We start from the raw sequence: 21126 nt of genomic DNA on the forward strand, positions 1-21126 counted from the left end.
GGAAAATGCAAATTAAAACTACAATGGGGTAATACCATATCCCTATTAAAATGGCCAAAATAAAAAATGCTTATTAATACCATTCTGGCAAGTATAAGGAACAACTGAAACTCTCCTATTTTGCTGGTGAGAATGCAAAATGGTATAGTTACATTGGAAAACAATTTGCTTACAAAGTTTCTTATAAACTTTAACATACATTTATCATATGACCCAGCAATCACACTTCTTGGACTTTACTCTAGAGGAATTAAAGTTTACGTTCACACGAAAACCTGCACATACACGTTTATACCAGCTCTATTCATAATCACCCAAAACTGGATGAATATCTGCCTCACAGTTTGGAATGTAGCAAACACTTATCGCTGATAAAGTACAGCAGAAGTTCCATTACAAAGAGCCTAACTCTTCCCAGATTCTATTAAACTAGGGCTACATCAGGTCTCTTGTAGATAATGCAATGTCAGTCTCTCAACATAGCATTGAAAGACTACAATAAACTCTTCTTTGCTTCCCAGCATGAGTCTTGTAAAACAGCTGTATGGTATTAAGAGTTTTTTCCCTATGATTTGAAAAGTAAGAAATTTTTCTGCAACTGGAGAGGAAAAATCTTTTTAAAAAGGTGGTCATCATTGTGGTAGAAATTACTACCTTTTTTCCCTACTCAGGAAAAGGGAATTAAGCCAGACTTTAAGTCTCAGTCTTTTTTCAATGGTGTACAAATTTCCTCACCTACAAGGTTTATATCAATGTCTTTCCACTGTCCAGACTGCCATTCCTTCCCTTTATTCTGGGCAGAGGTATTCCTAGAGCCCAGAGGCCAAGATGCTTCCTTCCATCTGCTTGCCCATATTCCTCCAGAGCCAAGCTCACCTGTATTCAAGGTGATCTACTGTTTTGCTCCATGCAGCCTCAACGGCCCTTAGCTACATTAATAAGTAAAAGGAAGGGAGGTAATGGGTTGCTTCAGATTGTTGTTCTGCTCAAGACAAAAAATTATAAGAGATCTGAATCATTTATAAGAATTAGAAATAGTTTATAATACACAAGTATCAAGATGCAGAAAGAAATGTAGATTTAATATTTACTTTCTTTTGTAAATTCATTTTCTTCACAAGGCCTCCCCAGTATTTTGATAGGTACTAGGTTCCTAATATCTGTAGCTCTAGGGTTCTCTGACCTTTTAACTGGGAAGTATTTGGTAGGCATATCGAACGTTAGCCATACATACATACACATAAACACACACGTACACACACCAAGAACAAGAATATCATGGTAGCATTTTAACTCTCTTTAGCAGTGAAGCCTTTCTGGCTACTCTGCTCATCACTTTGGTGACCCTGGGGAAAGTATCTAACACCTTTAAGTAACAGTTTCCTCCTCTATGAAATCGGGTAGTCATATCTTCGCTGCATTTACAAATAGGATTACTTAATTAAGATAAGGAATATGGGAAGTACTTTCTATTTTTAATATTTTATACTTTGCCATACAATCAGAAAAGGATTCAAGGTGGCTAAAAGCACTTTGGTGAACTTTAAAGTGCTACTTTATAGAGTTACTATTTTTATGACTTCTTTTAAGACCGTATTCCTCCCTAGAGCAGTGAAGAAAACGTGTTGGGCATCTATAGGAGGGGCACTGTACTGGGCACACAAACGTATATCTTCGTTTTAGTTGTATTACTACCACCACTTCACTTTATTACTTGAGGAATTTGCTGATACGATCTATGTTTTTCCCTCCTCTAAATTATGGCCAAGGACCCAGCAATAGCTAAAAGGACTGCCTTCTCAGAAGGTGAGATAACAGCTTAGAAACAGATGAAAATGTTAATAACCACTGCAGCAAACAGCACTGAGAACTTGCTCTGTTCAAGGGACTATGCTATGGAGTAGGAACTAGTCCAGTTGTCCCTCAGTACCTGCAGAGGATTGTTCCCAGGACTCCTGTGGACACTAAAATCCATGGATGCTCAAGTCCCATACATAAAATGGCACAGTTCAGTCGGCCCTCTGGACCCGTGGATGTGGTGAGATAAGTGTTTTCTCTTGTATCTATCTATCTATCTATCTAATCTATCTATCATCTATCTATCTATCTATCTATCTATCTATCTATCTAATCTATCATCTATCTATCTATCTATCTATCTATCTATCTATCTATCTATCTATCTATCTATCTAGGCCACACCACGTGCCTCTTGGGATCTTAGTTCCCCAACCAGGGATTGATCCTATGCCCCCTGCAGTGGAAGTGCGGAGCCCTAACCACTGGACTGCCAGGGAAGTCCCTTCTCTTGCTTTTAGAGATGAGGAAACTGCAGTTAAACTCAGGTTAAATAACTCCATCTAACTGATACAGTGGCTACTAGATGCTGAAGTCTAGATTTGATACTGTCTCTAATTTCTACCCCAACCCCATGAGGAAGGAATTACTCTATTTCACAAGTGCAGGAACTGAGGCCGGCTAGGTTCAGTCATTTGCACTAATCTTCACAGCGGATATAGGTCAGATCTGGGTGTGAACCTGGTCTTTCTAGGCTCAAAGTCTTCGTGCATTCTGACACACCATTCCCTCCAAGCATAACTTGAGCCAAACGCAGCTTCTAATACAACCAAAAGATAATTTTAACTCAAACCACACTTTCAGTTCAACAACTGCCTTTTGCCAATGAAACAGACATTTAGAACAGTCAAATTTATTTTCACATTATTAAAACAACTTTTGGCCTTGGAATGAACTGCCATGGTTTTAAAATACTTGCTTCAATTTATTCAAATAACAAAATGTGTTTCAGTAAAAATGCATGGAAAACATTTTTCCATGTAGCTGATGTACTGAACTAATGTTAATCAGTTTTAATGATAAAGTAGCACTCAAAACTGAAATAGAACTGAGGAACTGATCAAATGAGGCCATGTCTTCTAAAAATATTAAGAACTCTTAGTCTAGGAGGCTCAGAAAACTGAACAAGGACTAAGGTAGTTAATATTTCTTTTGTCTTGGGATGAAAAATGCAGTGTGTGAAAATAATTTCCTAATCCCAGTGAGAGCTCACCCAGGACTGATTAAAAAAAAACCCAACAACAAACACTAACCTGAGGAACAATTCTAAAAATTCCCCTCAGAAAAAAATGATTTTCAAGTTTTATTAAATTAGTCTATCCCAAACCCAAACTTGAGACATTTTCTCTTTAACTGAAGTAACATGTTAATCTTGACATTTAGATAGGGTCTGCATTTTTTTTTTTTTAAACATGCAATGTATATCATTTTCTGAATTCTTCAGCTCTGCAAAGTACAAGGGAAATGGAATTTTGCTTTCCAATTCAGGGAAGTGACTTAACTCTGAGAAGCTCTACCTTGGCCGGACTAATGTGAAAAATCTCTTTAAGTATCTAGAAGTCTGCAATATCCATCAATACACTGATAATACTGATTAAATAAATTAAGAAGTATATTCTTTATAAATTTTGATTGAAAATCCACTATTAAAATATCTTCTAATTTTAGATGCCAAATACATTACTGCTTCAGAAGATCATAGCCTAACATAATGCACTTTACACACTCTCTCTCTCAAATGACACTACGTATGCTAAAAGAAGAATGACTTTGAAAACTGGGGAAGGTGACTTCTCAATCACAATTAGCCGTCCCAGTACTCGGGATGCCTCGAGTGAGGGGACAGTGAGGACAGCCCCCCCTTCCTCCATGAAGAGTTGGGGTAAGAGAGGCCTAAGAAGCAAAAGATGGGCTTTTTACCCCACCAATCTACCTAATCATCCAATTAAGAAGAGAAAAATATGAAGGAGTAGTATCATCTTCAGATAACTTCTGAGGAAATAATAAATAGTAGCTTAAATACAGGAAACCTCTTTAGGGGAAAAGACGTGTTCAGAGTAAAGTTACTCGGAGAAGGCTCCCTGGAAGGGTAACCTTAGCTAGCTCAGAGTTATCCCTCCCCTCAACCAAGCTACTTCTGACAGCTCCTCAGAGACCAGTGCCACATTCCGTCTCCAGGCACTTAGACTTGCTTTTCTTCGTGCCCTGTCTTGACAGGAAAGAAACCTTAAATGTCTCCTGTGGCTTAAAGGATAATGCCAGATTCCCACACACATTTCTACCTGTAATCTGGTCATAACCCACCTGCCAGCTCCTTTCTTCCCCACCCTACCAGGCATTAGCAACAGATAATTTATTGAGTGCTTACTTACCAGGTGTCAGGTCCCACACAAGGTGCCTGAAGTCTAAAACATGACAACCCTATTATGTAATTATCCCCATTTTACAGATCAGAAAACTGAGGTACAGAGAGCCTAAATAGCTTGCCAGAGGTCACGGAGGCACCAAGTGAGAGACTCAGGATTGATGTCAAGGCTGTCTGACTCCAGTCCACTACTTTTGAACTACTTAGAACTTGTCTCTTTATAAAGCCCACTTCATCTTGTTAGAATGAAATTATTTATGATTCACTTCTTGACAGGTTTATGTAGTGCTTGACATATACTAAGGACTCAACAAATGTTATTTTCATCCCCATTTTACCTAGCAAAAACAGCACAGCAAACAAATCTACCTTAAGTTTTAGTTATTTGACAGCTCAATATGAGTCAGACATATAATGAAGTTGCCAAAAAAAGTAATCTTAGGCAACCTTACTAACTGCTCAATATGGAGAACAAGGAAGGTGACAGTCTTGCTCTGCTCTGAGCCAGCCAGACCGTTACTGGAGGTCAGGGCACTACTCATTAAAGAGGCCATCAAGAAACAGAAATCACCCGATGAAGAGGATTGAGGGGGTTATAGAAAACCCATGCCAGTGAAGACAGATCTGAATGAAGTGAAGATGGTTAAGTAGGAGACAGCTGAAATAATAAGACAATGATGTCTAGGCACTAGGAGTGGGGCTCAGACTTCTGTATTTTGCAAAACCTCTCCAGGTGATTCCTAAATACATTAGCATTCCAGAATCATTGCTCTAGGGCAGAGTTCTCAAACTTTTAACATGCTTCAGAATTTCCTGCAGGGCTAATTAAAGCGCGGAGTGCTGGGCCCCACCCCGAGGGTTTCTGATTTGCAGGCCTCCAGTAGGGCCTGATACATTGCATTTTAATAAGTTTCTAGGTGATGCTGATGCTGCTGGCCCAGGAACCATGCTTTGAATATCACTGCTCTAGGGGACAGCCCTGAATCAACTGAGTAGATTCCAGCTATAGAGAGGTTTTGACAAAATATAAGGGAAACTCTGTAGAAATAGAGTTGTCCACGACTGGAATGCACTGCCTGGCGAGTAGAAGCTGAAAGCACTGCTCCATCACTGGAGATGCGCACGCCAGTGTGCTGGGAGGGGGTGACACCAGGCAATCTTGTCTCAGCTCACAAAGTCTATGGCTCCCTGTGGCAGGAAGCATGCAAAGGAAAGCTACGTCTCTGTTTTTAATAACATTTTTTTCTCTGCAAACCAAAACACAAACTCAGTTCTAAGCTTAAAAGTAATGTCTTTAAAAATATCATTGTAATTCCAACCAAATTCTATACAGGGTGTCAGCGAGCCAGTGGATAGTTTGGCAAGCACCAGTGGAGAAGGGATGGATCCATTTTTGTGTCAGTAAGTTTGCTGGAGAGGTGCACATTTCTGTCCCAGCAAGACAGAGAAAGAATAAACTCCGTGTGAGAACAATGTGTAACTGCTAAAGGTTAAAAACAACAACAACAACAACAAAAACCCAAAAGAAACAAGCCCCATTGCCGCTTAAAATGTTTCATTCCACATTTTTATCTAGAACATCATGATCTGTTCACTTATATTTTAACCAATTTATGGGACAAAAAAAGGTGAGGTAAAAGTTGATTGGACTAAAATTATACCCTTAGTTCCCTGAAATACTCATTTTGTATTTCACCACAATTACTGCAATTGTGTTTTTGAAACATAAAAGAACAAGACTATGGGTTGACTGGAGTTCTACTATAGAGAATCCAATTAGGTACTATAGAAATAAAATTCCTTAAGTTGGACAAAGATGACCTTAAATATGAAACATCCAATTTATTTACTGATTGGCCAGCAAATACTCTGGCTAAATCTTTTTTTTTTTTTTTTTTTTGCCAAGAACACAATATGACTTAGGGCCAAAGATCTGTCTTTTCTAAAGCTGTACATTTTTCACGCAATCTGTCTAAAATGGTGTCTTCCAAGCTACCCTGTAAGGTTAAGAGGTGACATCCTCCCAATGTGACTTTCCACGTTCAGCTCAATATAGTTAGCCTTGCATATTAATACTGAAATGAATTATTTATGCTACATCCATTAAATGCTTTTAAAATAGATTCTTGAGGTTTCACTATCCAAATCTAAGCTCTGTACATTACTAAACCATTTCATCTTCTCCAAAACAGAATTAATCTCTGAGGTACTTTTTAACATGTCTTTAATCAACCACTTATGTGGAAGATATTCTTGATAATTTCCACTGTAACTGGCATTTCATCAATAAGCAAAGATCTCCTACGTCAGTTCCTTCATTTGAGCTTTTGACCTCTAGATTTCTTTCTTGAAGTCATTCAACTATATGTTGACTAATAAACATCAGCGTTCCTCCAATATCAACCTTCTAAAACCCGTAAAGTTTTATAATCATTTAAGCCACCTTTAAGGTATGCATAATGGCAGGAAAAAGCAAAATTCTCAGGTTGACACCTTGCCCTAAAAGCCCTTTTGTGATTTCTGACCCGAATGTTCAGAGGACTGACCTGAGGATCTGAGTCCAGTCTGCGTAGACATGGGGTGGATCACATTGGACAAAAGACCTTTCAGTGAGCCCTGAGCCACTGGCTTCTTCATAGGTTTTCTGGCCTGAGGAATCCAAGTCAGGCAATGTTCTGGACATGCAGTCTCTTAGAAACAGCTAGGGGATGACATTCACTTGGTCATTCTCCCCCAGAGATACACCTCATGGTCAGGTCTCCTTACAGCATCATCACTGGGGAATGTCCCTGAGGTCAAGTTCTGGGTTTAATTCACCTCTGGATTTCCTCAGCACCTGATTAGAGTGCTCTGGACACAATGGTCAGTCAGTATTTGGTTAGCAATCAAAGGTGGTGGCTGGTTTTCTGAGACTGGCTACAATGCTAAAAATGAAAAAATGCCCTTGGCCTGCCTCTTCATCTATATTAAGTCATACAGCCTTTATTCAGTTTCTAACTTGATTCCCACTTCAAACCATCCTGATCATTCTGAACCCTGGGTCTTCCTCTTTGAAATGCCAACAGGACTCTGAACAGTGTTATTTTCAGCCTGGGAGGTCACAAACATCTGCTATCTTAGGTTGCTGTTAAGTGTCCCCCAACTCCCTGAGTGCTCTGAGGGCAAGGATAGTGTTTATCACTATTTCATAGACCCTCAGTGCATAAGTACTGCGCCCCAGAGATTTCTTAAAAGAAGGAAAGACTAAACAAAAAACTGTCACTGTTTTGAAAAGCAAAATGAATACATTTATATGCATCATTCACAAAAGACTACGTAAGAGAGGGAAAGTAGAAATAACATGCTTAGGCAGGATGGAACTTTTGTATCTTACAGCTGTTAAGCTGGTTTCCTTCTTCAGTTTCTGGGGATAAAAAAAGGTAGTCTATTAGATTATAACATTAGAAAACACTGCAGAAAAAAAATAAGTGAAATGATAAACCCTTTTCTAGCAGCAAGTTTACCTGCCTGCCCTTCATGCCCCCTGTCCTACCCCAAGAAGAACTAGTTTTCCAGGGTGAAGATCTTGGTGATGATCAAAATTACAATACATGTTTACTGTGCGCTTGCTATGTACTGCTGGGCTCTATGCAAGCATTTAATATTTGTTTGCTTACTCCTTACAACATGCTTTTGAGGTACGTAATCTTGTTCTCCTCACCCTGTGGAAGCAGCTGGGACACTGAGAGGTTAAGTAACTTGCCCAAAGACACAGCTAAGGACCTGTCTCTGAATCTGTGCTCTACTTCACCTCCTTGAGAAGCTGTTTAATCAGACAAAGGGCACTGGACTAAGCAGATGGTCCCTGCACTCCTCTAACACTAATCCTAAACTTCTGTTTTGGTCCCCCAGCTATGGCACCCTGGGGACAGAGTTAAATGACTTGAAATCTTAAGAGGCTATGTTGAGAAAAAGGTGTGTGAGAAGAGGAAGGTAAGGTGCTGGCTCCCTGACAGGAACTCTGGGGAAAAGAAAGAATGCAAGTGCTAACTGAGTTTTGCTGGGTGGAGTGTGATATAACGTCTTTTCTCTGGCCTCTCGTGAAATCCTGAGTAAAAGCTCCATCACAAATGCTCTGTAACAGTGTGTCTGCTTTGGGGGATCAGAAGAATGGCAGAGCCCTGCTTCAGAGGTAGACCAAGTACATGCTGGGGACAGAGGGTGTCCATAGCGTGATGAGTCACAGTAAAAACACGAAGAAAAGTAGTTTATCAAAAAACCAACAAGGGGCTTCCCTGGTGGTGCAGTGGTTGAGAATCCGCCTGCCAATGCAGGGGACACGGGTTCGAGCCCTGGTCTGGGAAGATCCCACATGCCGCGGAGCAACTGGGCCCGTGAGCCACAACTACTGAGCCTGCGCGTCTGGAGCCTGTGCTCCACAATAAGAGAGGCCGCAATAGTGGGAGGCACGCGCACCGTGATGAAGAGTGGCCCCCGCTCGCCGCAACTAGAGAAAGCCCTCGCACAGAAACGAAGACCCAACACAGCCAAAAATAAATAAATAAATAAATAAATAAATTTATTAAAAAAAAAAAAAAACCAACAAGGAGGAATTGATTTGAAATGGTAGGTGAAATTCCCCCTCAAGGGTTAGGATTTGTATCAATTTATAACCGACTCACAAAGTAAAAAGCAGTACAAGTTTTTAAGCTATATTAGCATTTAGTACTCAAATATATTAAGAGTGACTGGAATTCACCCATTTGGCCTTTAGGACCTGAAGGGTCTGTAGCCCCAAGTGCTGAGGTGTCCATGCAGCTTTATTTCAACTTTCCTGCACTCACCGGTAGGTGGTTTCCGGAAGGAGATCTTTCATAACGTGGGTGGTGGTATTGCCCACGGTGATGCTAGTGTCTCCAAGATCAATATTATAAGCAAGGATTTCAGATCCATTATTGCACGGTTCTTCCCAGTTCAGTACAAGGCACACAGAAGGCGGATCAGGATAGGCATTGAGGGTCTCCTCCTCCAGGACACACAGAGTGGAGACAGGATCAGGGGCAGATGCTGGTGTCTGGCAAAGGACAAGCTCACTGTACGGTCCTGCTCCAGCTTGATTAACGGCCTAAAAAACAGAATAGCGAGACAAAGTCCACATTACCCCATGAGCACATTCTAATGCCTCCACATTAGGCGTTAAATAAATCTAAAGTAACATACGATTACTGCTAGAAATGTAGGTAGAAATAAATCCTCCACAATGTTCATGTTAATACCACTTTCTAAAAAATACCAATCACATCTTCTCTGCTAATAAGAGAGAACATCGCCATCACCGTTTCTTAGGAAAAATAGTTTTAAAATAACACTTTATATTTGCATAGCCCACTTCAGTTTATGTATTGTCTTATGCAATCTTCACAATAACCATCTGAGGTAGATAATATATGGCAGGTATTCTTATCTGCCTTTCAAAGAGGAGGGAACTCAAAGTCAAATTAAGTACTCAGGCCCCAGATTTAGATGCCAAGCTGGGACCAAAATTCAGTAATCTGATTTTTAACTCAAGTGCTGCTCTGGAAGAGCTATAGGAATTTTAGAAAAGATACCTACTGTTTTCCATGTGAATGCTAAATTCATATCTGAAGTCAACGCTCAGCCCTCATCTGACTTTGCCTGAGCGTCACCGCTGACACCTGATCATTCACCGCTTTCAAATCCTCACTCACTCGGTCTCTGGGACCGTCTTCTTGTTTCTATTTTGCTGCTGCCGCTGCTTCTCAATCACCTCTCCTGGCTGCTACTCATTACCGGGATCTTTCAGCACTGGAGGGCACCAGGCCTTGGGCCTTGCACACCACTTTGTCATCTCTGCTTAAACTCTTGGACATCTCATCTTGTCGCAGGGAAATATAATGCCATTTATAGCCTACTCCCAAATTTATTTGTGTAGCTCAGACCTCTGCCCTGAATGCGAGGCTAGTGTATTCAACTGCCTACTGAATAGTTCCACTTAAATGTCAAATAGGCATCTCAAACCTAAGTGTCTGTACAGCTCTAAGACTCCACCCCATCCCTGTTCGTCAAAAACCCCACTGTACCTCCTGTGGTTTTCCCCATCCTTCAGGCTGTTCAAGTCATATCTCTGAGTCACTGCTGGACATCTTTCTTCCTCTCATACCCCTGCCCAAAGCATCAGCACATCCTTTCCCAACCTAGTCCAACTACACTCTTTCGTATCTGGTTGCTGTAATGACCTCCTAACTGGTACCTGTGTCAGCCCTTGCCCCACAGTCTGTATTCACTGTCCCTTCAACGGCCTCTCACCGGATACATAATAACCTCTGAAGTCCTCACAACTGCCTATAAGACCCTATCTAATCTGCTCACCGCCACCACCTTCCCAAAGAACCCAGGACCACTCTGCCTTCATCCTCTACTACCCTCCTTCTCACTCCCTCTGTTCCAGCTACACTGGCCTCCTTGCTGTTCCACAGGGACGCTAAATTTGCTCTCATCTCAGGGCCTTTGCAACTTGCTGCCCCTTCTGTCCACACAGCTTTCTCCCAGACATCTACACAGCCCATTCAATCGTCTTCTCAGGCTTCTCTCGAGTGTTGCCTTTTCAGGGAGACCTCTTTGAACACCATATTAAAACTTATAGTCACCCGTACCCCAACTCCCATGACCCTCATTTCTTATTTCCCTTCTCTGCTTTTATTTTCATCATAGCATTTGTCACCAGAATAGTATATATTTCATTTAATTACTCCCTTGATTAGAATGTAAGTTCCACAAGGGCAAGGCTCTCGGGTTCACTGCTGTAGCCCTGGCAACTAGAACAGTACCTGACACAGAGTGTGTGCTCAATAAATGTTATTAACAATATTTTTTTCCTTATAAGAACATTTGGGGACTTCCCTGGTGACGCAGTGGTTAAGAACCCGCCTGCCAATGAAGGGGACACAGGTTCGATCCCTGGTCCGGGAAGATCCCACATGCCGTGGAGCAACTAAGTCTGTGAGCCACAACTACTGAGCCTGTGCTCTAAAGCCCGCGAGCCACAACTACTGAGCCCACGTGCCACAACTACTGAAGCCCACGCGCCTAGAGCCCAAGCTCCGCAACAAGAGAAGCCACTGCACCACAATGAAGAGTAGCCCCTGCTCGCCCCACGCGCAGCAACAAAGACCCAACGCAGCCAAAAAAAAAAAAAAAAAATTGGCAACCTCCTTACAAAAAAATGAAGGTGAAGTACTCTAAAATCTCGTTTACTTCATGGGAGAGCTGATGAGGACAAATTATAATACAAAAGGAAAGTAGTCTGATCTCTTAAATCAAAGGTTCACTATAATGCCTGTGTATCAGTTAATTTCAAAGAAGCAAGCTAAGAGCATTCATTTGCTATCAAATCACTTTTGAAACCTTTCTGTAATATTTTTTTACATCAAGTCCTATTTCATGACAACACCAACTTTCTTTCTGGTAAAATTTTTATGTCACAAATTAAGAGTACAGTAAGTCCCCTACATATGAATGAGTTCTGTTCCGAGAGTGCGTTCATAAGTCCAATTTGTTCGTAAGTCCAACAAAGTTAGCCTAGGCACCCAACTAACACAATTGGCTATATAGTACTGTACTGTAATAGGTTTATAATACTTTTCACACAAATACTACATAGAAAACAAACAAACACAAAAAATAAAGAAAACATTTTTAATCTTACAGTACAGTACCTTGAAAAGTACAGTAGTACAGTACAACAGCTGGCATACAGGGGCTGGCATCGAGTGAACAGGCAAGAGGAGTTACTGACTGGAGGAGGGAGAGGAGGTGGGAGATGGTAGAGCTGAAGGATCGTCAGCAACAGGAGACGGAGGGCAAGCTGCAATTTCATGTGAACTTACGTGACTGGACATGCGAACGCACGTTTGCAACTTTGAAAGTTAGCAACTTGAAGTTTCGTATGTAGGGGACTTACTGTATGTATTTAGAGATTTTATTTTTGGATACAAATTTATCACAGGGGCAGAAAAGTAAGACACTGTGGAGCCAACTTTCATATCAACTAAGGCTTTAATCACCATGTAACAGAAGGAAAAGAACATGGCTTTTAGAGTTGGAGCTTTGTTCACATCTGGATTCCATTATTTACTAACTGTGTGATCTTAGGCAAATTAACATCTCTGTTTCCTCAGATGTAGAATGGGGATAGTAACATATAATTCACAGAGTTATTGTAAAGATTAAATTTGTTAACATGTCAAATCCTGGCAGAGTATATCAGGCCAGCTGTCAGTGCTTCACTTCCCTCCTTCTCCCTGGAAAAATCAAGAACAAAATAGCAATAGCAATTTTCCTAAATTTTCCTAAACCAATTTTCTTAAAACAAAACAACAATGAAATACTTTATTTTGAACTAATTTTAGACTTACAGAAAAGTTGCAAAAATAGTGCAGAGAAATTTCCATATAATCTCTCACCTTGCTTCCCCTAATATTAATACCTTACATAAGTATAAAACAATGATCAAAACCAGGAGATTAACATTGGTACAACGGTATTAACGACGTACAGACCTTATGTAGTTAGAGTCAAATCTTACCAATTTCCGATAATGTTTTTTCTCTATTCCAGGATCCTGCCTAGCTTTGTTCTATGGAAAATGCTTTCTCGAGTTATACCACTTATTATATTACCAGTTTACAAAGGAAACAATTCAAAAAAATCTTACTAAAATATAAGAGTATGTCTATAATATACAATATGCTTCATGTGAATAGAATTACTTGGGTACATGGTAATTAAAATATTCAAACAAGAAATGTTCCACCCAATTTTTATAAAACACAGTATAGGTATCACAGTGATTTAATTTTTAAGGCACCAAATAGTCAAAAGAATATTCATCTTTGGGCTTCCCTGGTGGCGCAGTGGTTGAGAATCTGCCTGCTAATGTAGGGGACATGGGGTTCGAGCCCTGGTCTGGGAAGATCCCACATGCCGCGGAGCAACTAAGTCCATGTGCCACAATTACTGAGCCTGCGCGTCTGAAGCCTGTGCTCCGCAACAAGAGAGCCCGCGATAGTGAGAGGCCCGCGCACCACGATGAAGAGTGGCCCCCACTTGCCGCAACTAGAGGAAGCCCTCGCACAGAAATGAAGACCCAATACAGCCCAATAAATAAATTAAAAAAAAAAAAAAAAAAGAATATTCATCTTTAACCTGACTTTGTAGTAATGTCAAATGAAAATAATTCAGATTTGGTCTATAGGTATCAAGAAATCAATAGAGGTTGGGGAGACCCCTTTCCTGGCAATACTTCTTTAGCATAGCAATGGCCTTGAAAGTGCTATCCCCTTCATAGGGTCTGACTCATTTTATGACAATTAAGTATAGACACTTGAAAATATTTACTATTGTTGACAGGGAGGCAAGATTATTATGCAGGCTCTATTCTTACCAATGTATCTTTTAAAATGCAGTTTTGGGAAGTTAACGCTAAGTGACAACATATACCCCGAAAGGAAGAAAAGGAAGTAGAACATTTTAAAGAGACACCAAAACTCGTAAAGCAGATTGAAGTTGTTTCCTGTGATGGCAGACAGTTTTTATTTATATGCTGCCTTGTTCCGAAAACAGGAGTGTAGCACATAATTTAACCTCTTCCCAATGACTCAGCATCGCTGTTATAAAGGTCAGATAACGTGCTATGACCCTGACTCACTGATGAATGGTTAATTACATCCCAGGCCCTCCATTCTAGAAGGAAGGTGTGTATAATGAAAGAGTTTAGCCAGAAATGTTTATGACAAAACAGACTTCAGAATTCAACAGAACAGCTTCAGTTGATCTGGAAAGTTAACTTAAGAAGGGAATATTTTCTCCAAAGAGGCCCGAGGTCAGAGACACTGAGAGTAGATGGGCTTGTAATAAGCAATATGATCCATGACTTAAATCAGGTGGAAACCTAAATCTGGCATCTTTGCTTCTTTATCTATTTATCTAAACATGTATGAAGAAAGAATTCTTCAAGGTCAAGAACCACAACTGATTAATCTTTGTATCTCTCCTTTTGATCATCGGGATCATCCTTTGATTCTGGCACAAAGTGGTACTCAAGAAATGTTACTGAACAAATGGAAAGAAATGAACAAAGAACCCTGTTTTCTCAGGACAATATGGTTTTTCAAAGGAAAAAAAAATATTTACCCAAGTCAATAAAATGAAAGTAAACCCATGACTATTGTCACTCTTCGGGGTTAGGCTAGGAGCCAATTATTCTTCATGTTATTCTATTTGGACACCCAAGCGTAAGCTTACAGATAAACCAGCCTTGTTAATGGTCACTGGGAAGTGGGAGGTGGGTCCTAACGATTGAATGCAGACTGGTTCTAACTACTCTAGTGTTTGTTTTTGGCTCCATTTAACATCTGGAATGGGAAGTTTTAAATGTTTTTTGCCTTTTGTCTAAGTGGCTTTCCCACCGAAATGTGCATCTCAGAAAATTCAGACAGAAGGCATCTTCCCTAAGGAGCTGTGCCACCTTTGCCTTGGACTCGGTCCTTTATTCAGTGAATTAACCAGCAAGCAAGATGCAAGCGTGGTGAGAAGTACAGTGGAGATGATTCTGGTTTTGTTCCTACTTTTTAGGACCTCTTAGAGAAGCAAAAATTAACTGTAAAATACCAAAACAATTACATTTATTTTTATTTAAAAGAACTCTTTTTTTCCATATCGCCCCTCCTGATGGCCTCCATCACGAGCCTCTGAGTAAGTTTCCCAAAGAGTCTATCATGGAACACCAGTATTTGTGAGAAATGTCCGGACGGTGTCAGCCTACCTGTAACCTACAGCAATACTGCGCAGCAGGCAACAGATCCCTCATTTCAAAGCCGGCGTCTGTCCCATGATAAATGAGTTCTAAGGATTCTTCATCTTCTCCCCACTCCAACCTGTACTCTGAGATATCAGCACCAGAGCTTTCAGGACTCTGGAAAACAGAAATTTAAGTGGTTAATTTCACTGAGAAGAAAATCCTATGATGTTTGTGTTCAATTAACGAAACCGAGAAAGGGAGCAACATGCCTTAGGATATTTCAAATACGTGAAAAGAAAAGCATGAAAAAGATACTCAATATCCTCTCAATTCTGACCAGTGGTAAAATTTCCCTAACTCTTGGCAAGCGCCAAGGCAGATGACTGTGTAAAACCTATATGTGAACTTAAGCTTTGTGGGTCCCTCATAACTTGCACTGGGGGGCAGATAAAGTAGAAGAAACAAACTGATGCAGAACACGTGCCTGACTTACCTCCCAACTCACTAGGACACATCCATCAGGCGTAAAAGAGATACAAGGTGCTTTGCACTGTCCAGGAGGCCCTGCGGCAGTGGTAATTTCTGAGACATCAGAATAGGGACCATACTGAAAGAGAAAGACACATGCGTGCTTGTAGGGGTGTGTGTGTGTGCGCGCGCGTGTGCACACAACACAAGCTTATAACCAAACAAGGGCTAGGCGAATGCCATCATCAATACAACTGATTAAAAGTATTACCTAATGGTGTTCACTTTCAGTTGAATATGTAGGTTTTCTTCTAACATACATTCCCTAAGTAGTAAATGTCTATTTTATATATATATATATATATATATATATATTTTTTTTTTTTTATTCAAAAGGATTAGAAAGTTGGTTTACTAAACATTTTTGCTGTGACCTAAGAAACAAAAAATGCTGACTTTTGCTACATCACAGCATTCTGCTTTAATTTCTCAGAAGGCTTCAAAGAAAACTAAGTCAGATGCACACTGCAGTTTAATTTTTAATGCATAAAAATCTTCGTGGAATTGTTGGTTATCAAATTTTGAGTATTTCTTCTAGTTACTGGTATTTTCCATTTTGAAAACCAATGGTCCTGTTAATGTTTTCTCAGCATGTCTCCCACCACCTCAACTATTTTAAGGTTTACACTGCACTCCTCTCCTCCACCACCATCAGTGACCACACTGCTCAGAGCCAACCACTGCTACAGATTTAAAACACGTCGAGAGAACCATCACCACCATGTTAACAGTGGGATATGTGATACTTCAATGAGTTGGGGCAAAGAGTAAAGTAATTTTCAGGTTAATGAAGTATGTGACTATGTTTTTCAAAACGGAAAAAAAAGATTAAAAAAAACCCCCAAAAACCTCTCACATTTTCTAACAATATAACCTGCAAATATACTGGGGGTGGGGGAGAAGCTCTCTGAAGTGGACCACAGAAGGTGATTATGAGTCAAATAAATGGTTAACTTCCAATACAACAGAATTTAAAAACAAGGCTGAAGATACTTCCTTTATATGATAAACTAGTGAAAGGAGAGAGAAAGTAAAACTCAAGTCAGCCCAGTTGCACATTTATCTTTATCATGGCACAAATCCTCTGGAAAATTGATGGGGAGAAGCACCAGATCAACAGTAAAATAGGATTTCTTCTGCAGCATCAGTGATCATCACCATCCATCCTCTTTTTACTTATAAAAGTTTGGGTGCATAGGCTTTCTTATCTTCTCACCAATACATTTTTATTGTCTAGTTTTGTGTGTGTGTGTGTGTGTGTGTGTGTGTGTGTTTTAATTTAAATACCTGTATCTGAAATTCCTTCCTAATGGGCAATTAGAAGAAATCCAGCTCCTGTTAAAGGTTTGTGATCATACTTCAGACCAAATGTTTTCATAGTCAGCGTGGCTAACACGAAACAGACTAAAGACAAACATACTTTGCTTCGGAAAGGCGTGAACAGGACCACCGAGAACTAGAAGAGTCATTGTCAACTTCTTGTCACTGTCAGTGGGCTTTCTTACTTGTAAAAATCTCATCAATTAATTACATCTATTTATCTGCATGGAGTGCATCTATACACACCACTGGCACTCTGTGGGGCTTTAGCAGTGGTTTGCTCTACCCACACCCTTCTACCTTCTTTTACGTTTCTGCCCATCTTTGACACACCAAAAAGCCCTGTAGTTTCTGGGTCACTTCACTCTCATTATGAATTGCCCCCCAATCCATATCACTCTGCAATTAAAAAAAACAAAAACCAATCACCTTTGTGGATATAATATAGACATACTCTTCCAATCTCTAACAGCCCACCTCGACAACTTCAGATGGAGTAGTAAGAAGGACCAGAGAGTTCTACAGTTTTCACTTGAAATAAACGAAAAAAAAATATACTGGCCTCCCTAGCCTCTACCCCAGTCCAGTTTTAAAAACTGACCTAAGACATTGCTGGGTAATTTAGACAATATGATAAAGAAATATTATGTAGTCCTAGTTTCCCATAACTGATTTATACAGTCGATGAGAAAATAGGAAATTATTTTAAAAACTACCAAAAGCATCTAAAGGGTGATGTTGTTATTAACCTTGAACTCTATCTTAATAGAATGATATGAGGACAAAAGAAACAAAATTTCCAGTGTTGGGTCTACATGAAATCAAAACAGTATATCTTCAGAAATTAGATTTTACATACACTTCTTTAATGGTTGTCAAGGTTGGACAGATACTGCTAAGGATTTTAGGAGGGTAGAAACGGAAGTGCCGGGACCCTACATTTCCGTTACTGTGTATAAGCGTGTACTCACCCCTCCATCATTCAGAGCTCTCACCCTGAAGCGATACATGGTTCCGGGAAGCAGGTTGCCAACGGTGCACTCAAGCTCGGGCCCGTGGTACACCTCCGAAGCTACATCCTCAGGTTCCGTCATCTCCACGCTGTACTCCGAGACCTCACAGCCACTTTCAGAGGCAGGAACATCTGGGAAAGGAGAACGTTTTTCATATCAGAACACTTTTGTGTTTCCAGTTGACCCTATCACACCTCACTTTCCACAAGGTTTGCAAAATATCATGTAGGTGGCCTGTCCTCGATATTTACAAAAGAACCCCATTCCAAAAAGAAGATATACAGAAGAAAGTTTCTGAATGATGTTACCCATACTTTCCAAAGCAAGTACGTTTAATGATATTAACAAAATTCCAAAACCTAGAACTTTTAGGCAATTCCTTTCTATTCTAATGCCAGGTAAAAGCAAGAAATAGAGGGGAGAAAATCTTCTCCTTAACTTGAAACCAAAGGACACCTTAAAGCAAGTTAGAGGACCCAAAACTGGCACAATATTTTATTTTAGGCATAAGTGATGGGGAACAATAGTCTGACAGCATTTTGCAGGTTTATATTTGCAGTTTTACATGCTTGTAAATTGTTGACCCGACAGGAAATGCTAATACAGTTTGAGTCGATACAGTAAAACACCAGGACCCACACATAACAAGGCAGCAAAGATGAGGAGGAATTAGATGTTACCTGATGAACTATTTCTTGGTTTAACCTCTAAATTGAGCACAACTTTTATTTTATGAATAAAGCTGAAAAATTCCTGAAAAGACTGGCTGCTCTGAAACATCTTCTAGAAAAGTGCCCTCTGAGGGTAGAGGATGAACAGCACGTGTGGCACCATCAGGAATAGGAGGGTGAGTGACAACGCGGGGAGAATACAAACCCAAGCCCATGTACATTGAACAGAATATGGGCATTTTCAATAGAAACAAATATGGTTTTCAGAAGGAAGACCTGGAACTTGATTACAAAGCATTAAGTCTTAAACTCAATCTCCACTTGTCCAAATTGGCAACGTGAAGATGTGTTCACTCACCCCACTCTAAGTGGACTTCTTTGTGCTTTGGTCTACCCAAAACCCTCGGTGGGCGACACTGACCTGGTGCAATGCTTAGTGTGCGAACAGGGAGACTTTCAGAACACTGCAGGAGAAATACAGGAGAGAATCATCTCTTAGTTACTTTGAATTTATTAGAGCTCTATATACCAAGCAAATTCCACCCCATACCTGCAAATGCTACCAAAGAGGGTTACACATTGAATGTTTACACTTTTTATGCAATAAGATCTTCATCTCTGTGTGTGTGGTGTGTGTGTGTGTATGTGTTTGTTTTAAGTATGGACATATACCGCATACAGCACTGGTAAAAATAATTATTTCTGATGTCAGATTTGTAGGCTGACTTTCTGAGTGTTGTGTATCCTAAGCACACGGTTATTTTCCTTTAAACAAAAATTAGAGACCCTTCATGAGGACAGAAGAGAACACAAAACAACAGCTGGATGAAGTTTTTAAATGGTGCCATAAATGGCCAACCATCCACATACAGAGCAGAAAAGCAAATAAAGTCAATATTAATCAACTGAGTCTGACATTAACCAGCAGGTTCTGTTAATACTAAAATCAGCAGGCCTTCTTTTTTGCAGGATCTGGTTGCATAAGGCTGGTGGTATGGAAGCTGACCCCTTTTTGAGACAGGAGGAACATGGTAGACCTACGCAGCTCAACCAAATTCAGCCTCCTTCCTGAGGAGACGAGGTGCAGAGGAGATGTACTTAAGCATTCAAGGAGCACTGCCGCTTCTGTGTAGCCTTGTGCAGCACCTCGCATGTAAGAGGAACTCGCTGATCATCTGTAGCTTTGATGTGGACATCCCCACCCTGGGAGGCACTGCATAAACGTCGTCTAGGTGGACCTTTTTTTTTTTTACCTCTGAAGTCTGTCTATATGGACAGTCTAGACATCACAGTACCACTATCCTTGGGGGGAAAAGAAAATAAACATAAAACGACGTCAGAGGTGGGCTGAGTGGCAAAATTCGGCACCTAATGGCAGGCGTTCTCTTGAAAAGTCAACCCAGTACAGGGTAACAGGGTTATAAGCCACCACTGCGCGCGCGCTCTCTCTCAATACTAATTGTTTCAAAACCACAATGTTAAATATCTCTACAATGGAAACATCTTTTACCATATTGCCTCTCACTCACTTTTTGAATGTTAACTTAACATCATTTAGATAATAACTATTGACATCTCATTTCTAGAGCACTTCATGTGTACTTGTTACGTTGTTTTGAGCCTATGAGAACACTGTGAGGTTGAAACCAAGTTTCCTGACGTGTTGAATGGTTGGTCTAAGGTCATATAAATTGTAGCCAATGGTGGTGATCCTTTTGTGATGTATAAAAATATTGTCACTATGTTGTGGACCTGAAACTTATGTAATACTGTAAGTCAATTATACTTCAATTTAAAAAAAAAAAGGAGACAGCAAGAGAACTGCTGCTGCCTACAGATGTGTAGGTTGGGCACTGCATAATCACAGGAGGTGCCTTTCAGCTCAGTCATCATAGATTTATGTGGCTTTTACAATAATTTTCCAGCAGATGGCAGTAAAGTATCTCAAGGAAGGTGTGTCTCTCATTTTCACAAAACTGCCAGATGTGGTAAGAGCAAAGCTGTGCTGGAGGCCATATCTTTTCTGCTCTAAATGCTACGCTTTTCTATCATTGCAATAGCTGAGGTTCACCCCCTTATTTATTGGCTAATGCAAATTGCAGACCACCCTCAATTTTCAACTGTCAGGTGATCATGCCAAAGTCTTCTGAGAAATTAAGTGAGGGATGTACTTGGAAAGCAGCACAATTCAGGTGAGAATCATTTGGGCCTATCTTTTTATACCCACTAAAGCACAATTTGGAAAACTCTAAATTCATGATGTGATACCATGGCAGGCTGCATTACCAAGATACATTTTTAAACAGCAGTTTATTCTGATGTTATAGACAGGTTGTCTGAGTGTGACCAAAGATGTTTACTTTTATACTGAAACAAAACCAACCTGACTGTGTCCACCAGTACTTATGCAGCATGCTCGGAGTTTGTACAAAGCGCCTGGTTTCAAGTGGGTGAACGTGTGCTCTGTAGCCGACCCACTGTAGGCCACTTCCCACTGACTCGCTGCAAAACAAGACCCGAGTATGAGATTCTGCCTTTTGTAAAAACGTAACAGTACCAACCACTCCTGATAAG

The 21126-nt window shown here is 40.3% G+C and overlaps 1 protein-coding gene across 5 annotated transcripts in view; it reads right to left on the bottom strand.

Moving 5' to 3' along the window:
* FNDC3B (fibronectin type III domain containing 3B) overlaps positions 1-21126 on the bottom strand; it is a 350641-nt gene that overhangs the window by 30541 nt on the left and 298974 nt on the right. For all 5 annotated transcript variants that reach the window (XM_061194472.1, XM_061194468.1, XM_061194471.1 and 2 more), the window contains 6 exons: positions 20936-21054; positions 18911-19016; positions 17840-18012; positions 15514-15627; positions 15045-15194; positions 9046-9326 (listed from right to left, as the gene is read on the bottom strand). In XM_061194472.1, the coding sequence (XP_061050455.1) occupies positions 9046-9326; positions 15045-15194; positions 15514-15627; positions 17840-18012; positions 18911-19016; positions 20936-21054 (943 nt within the window). The remainder of the gene's footprint in view (positions 1-9045; positions 9327-15044; positions 15195-15513; positions 15628-17839; positions 18013-18910; positions 19017-20935; positions 21055-21126) is intronic.

Source organism: Eubalaena glacialis, chromosome 6 (assembly GCF_028564815.1).
Source record: "Eubalaena glacialis isolate mEubGla1 chromosome 6, mEubGla1.1.hap2.+ XY, whole genome shotgun sequence".
Taxonomy (NCBI): domain Eukaryota; kingdom Metazoa; phylum Chordata; class Mammalia; order Artiodactyla; family Balaenidae; genus Eubalaena; species Eubalaena glacialis.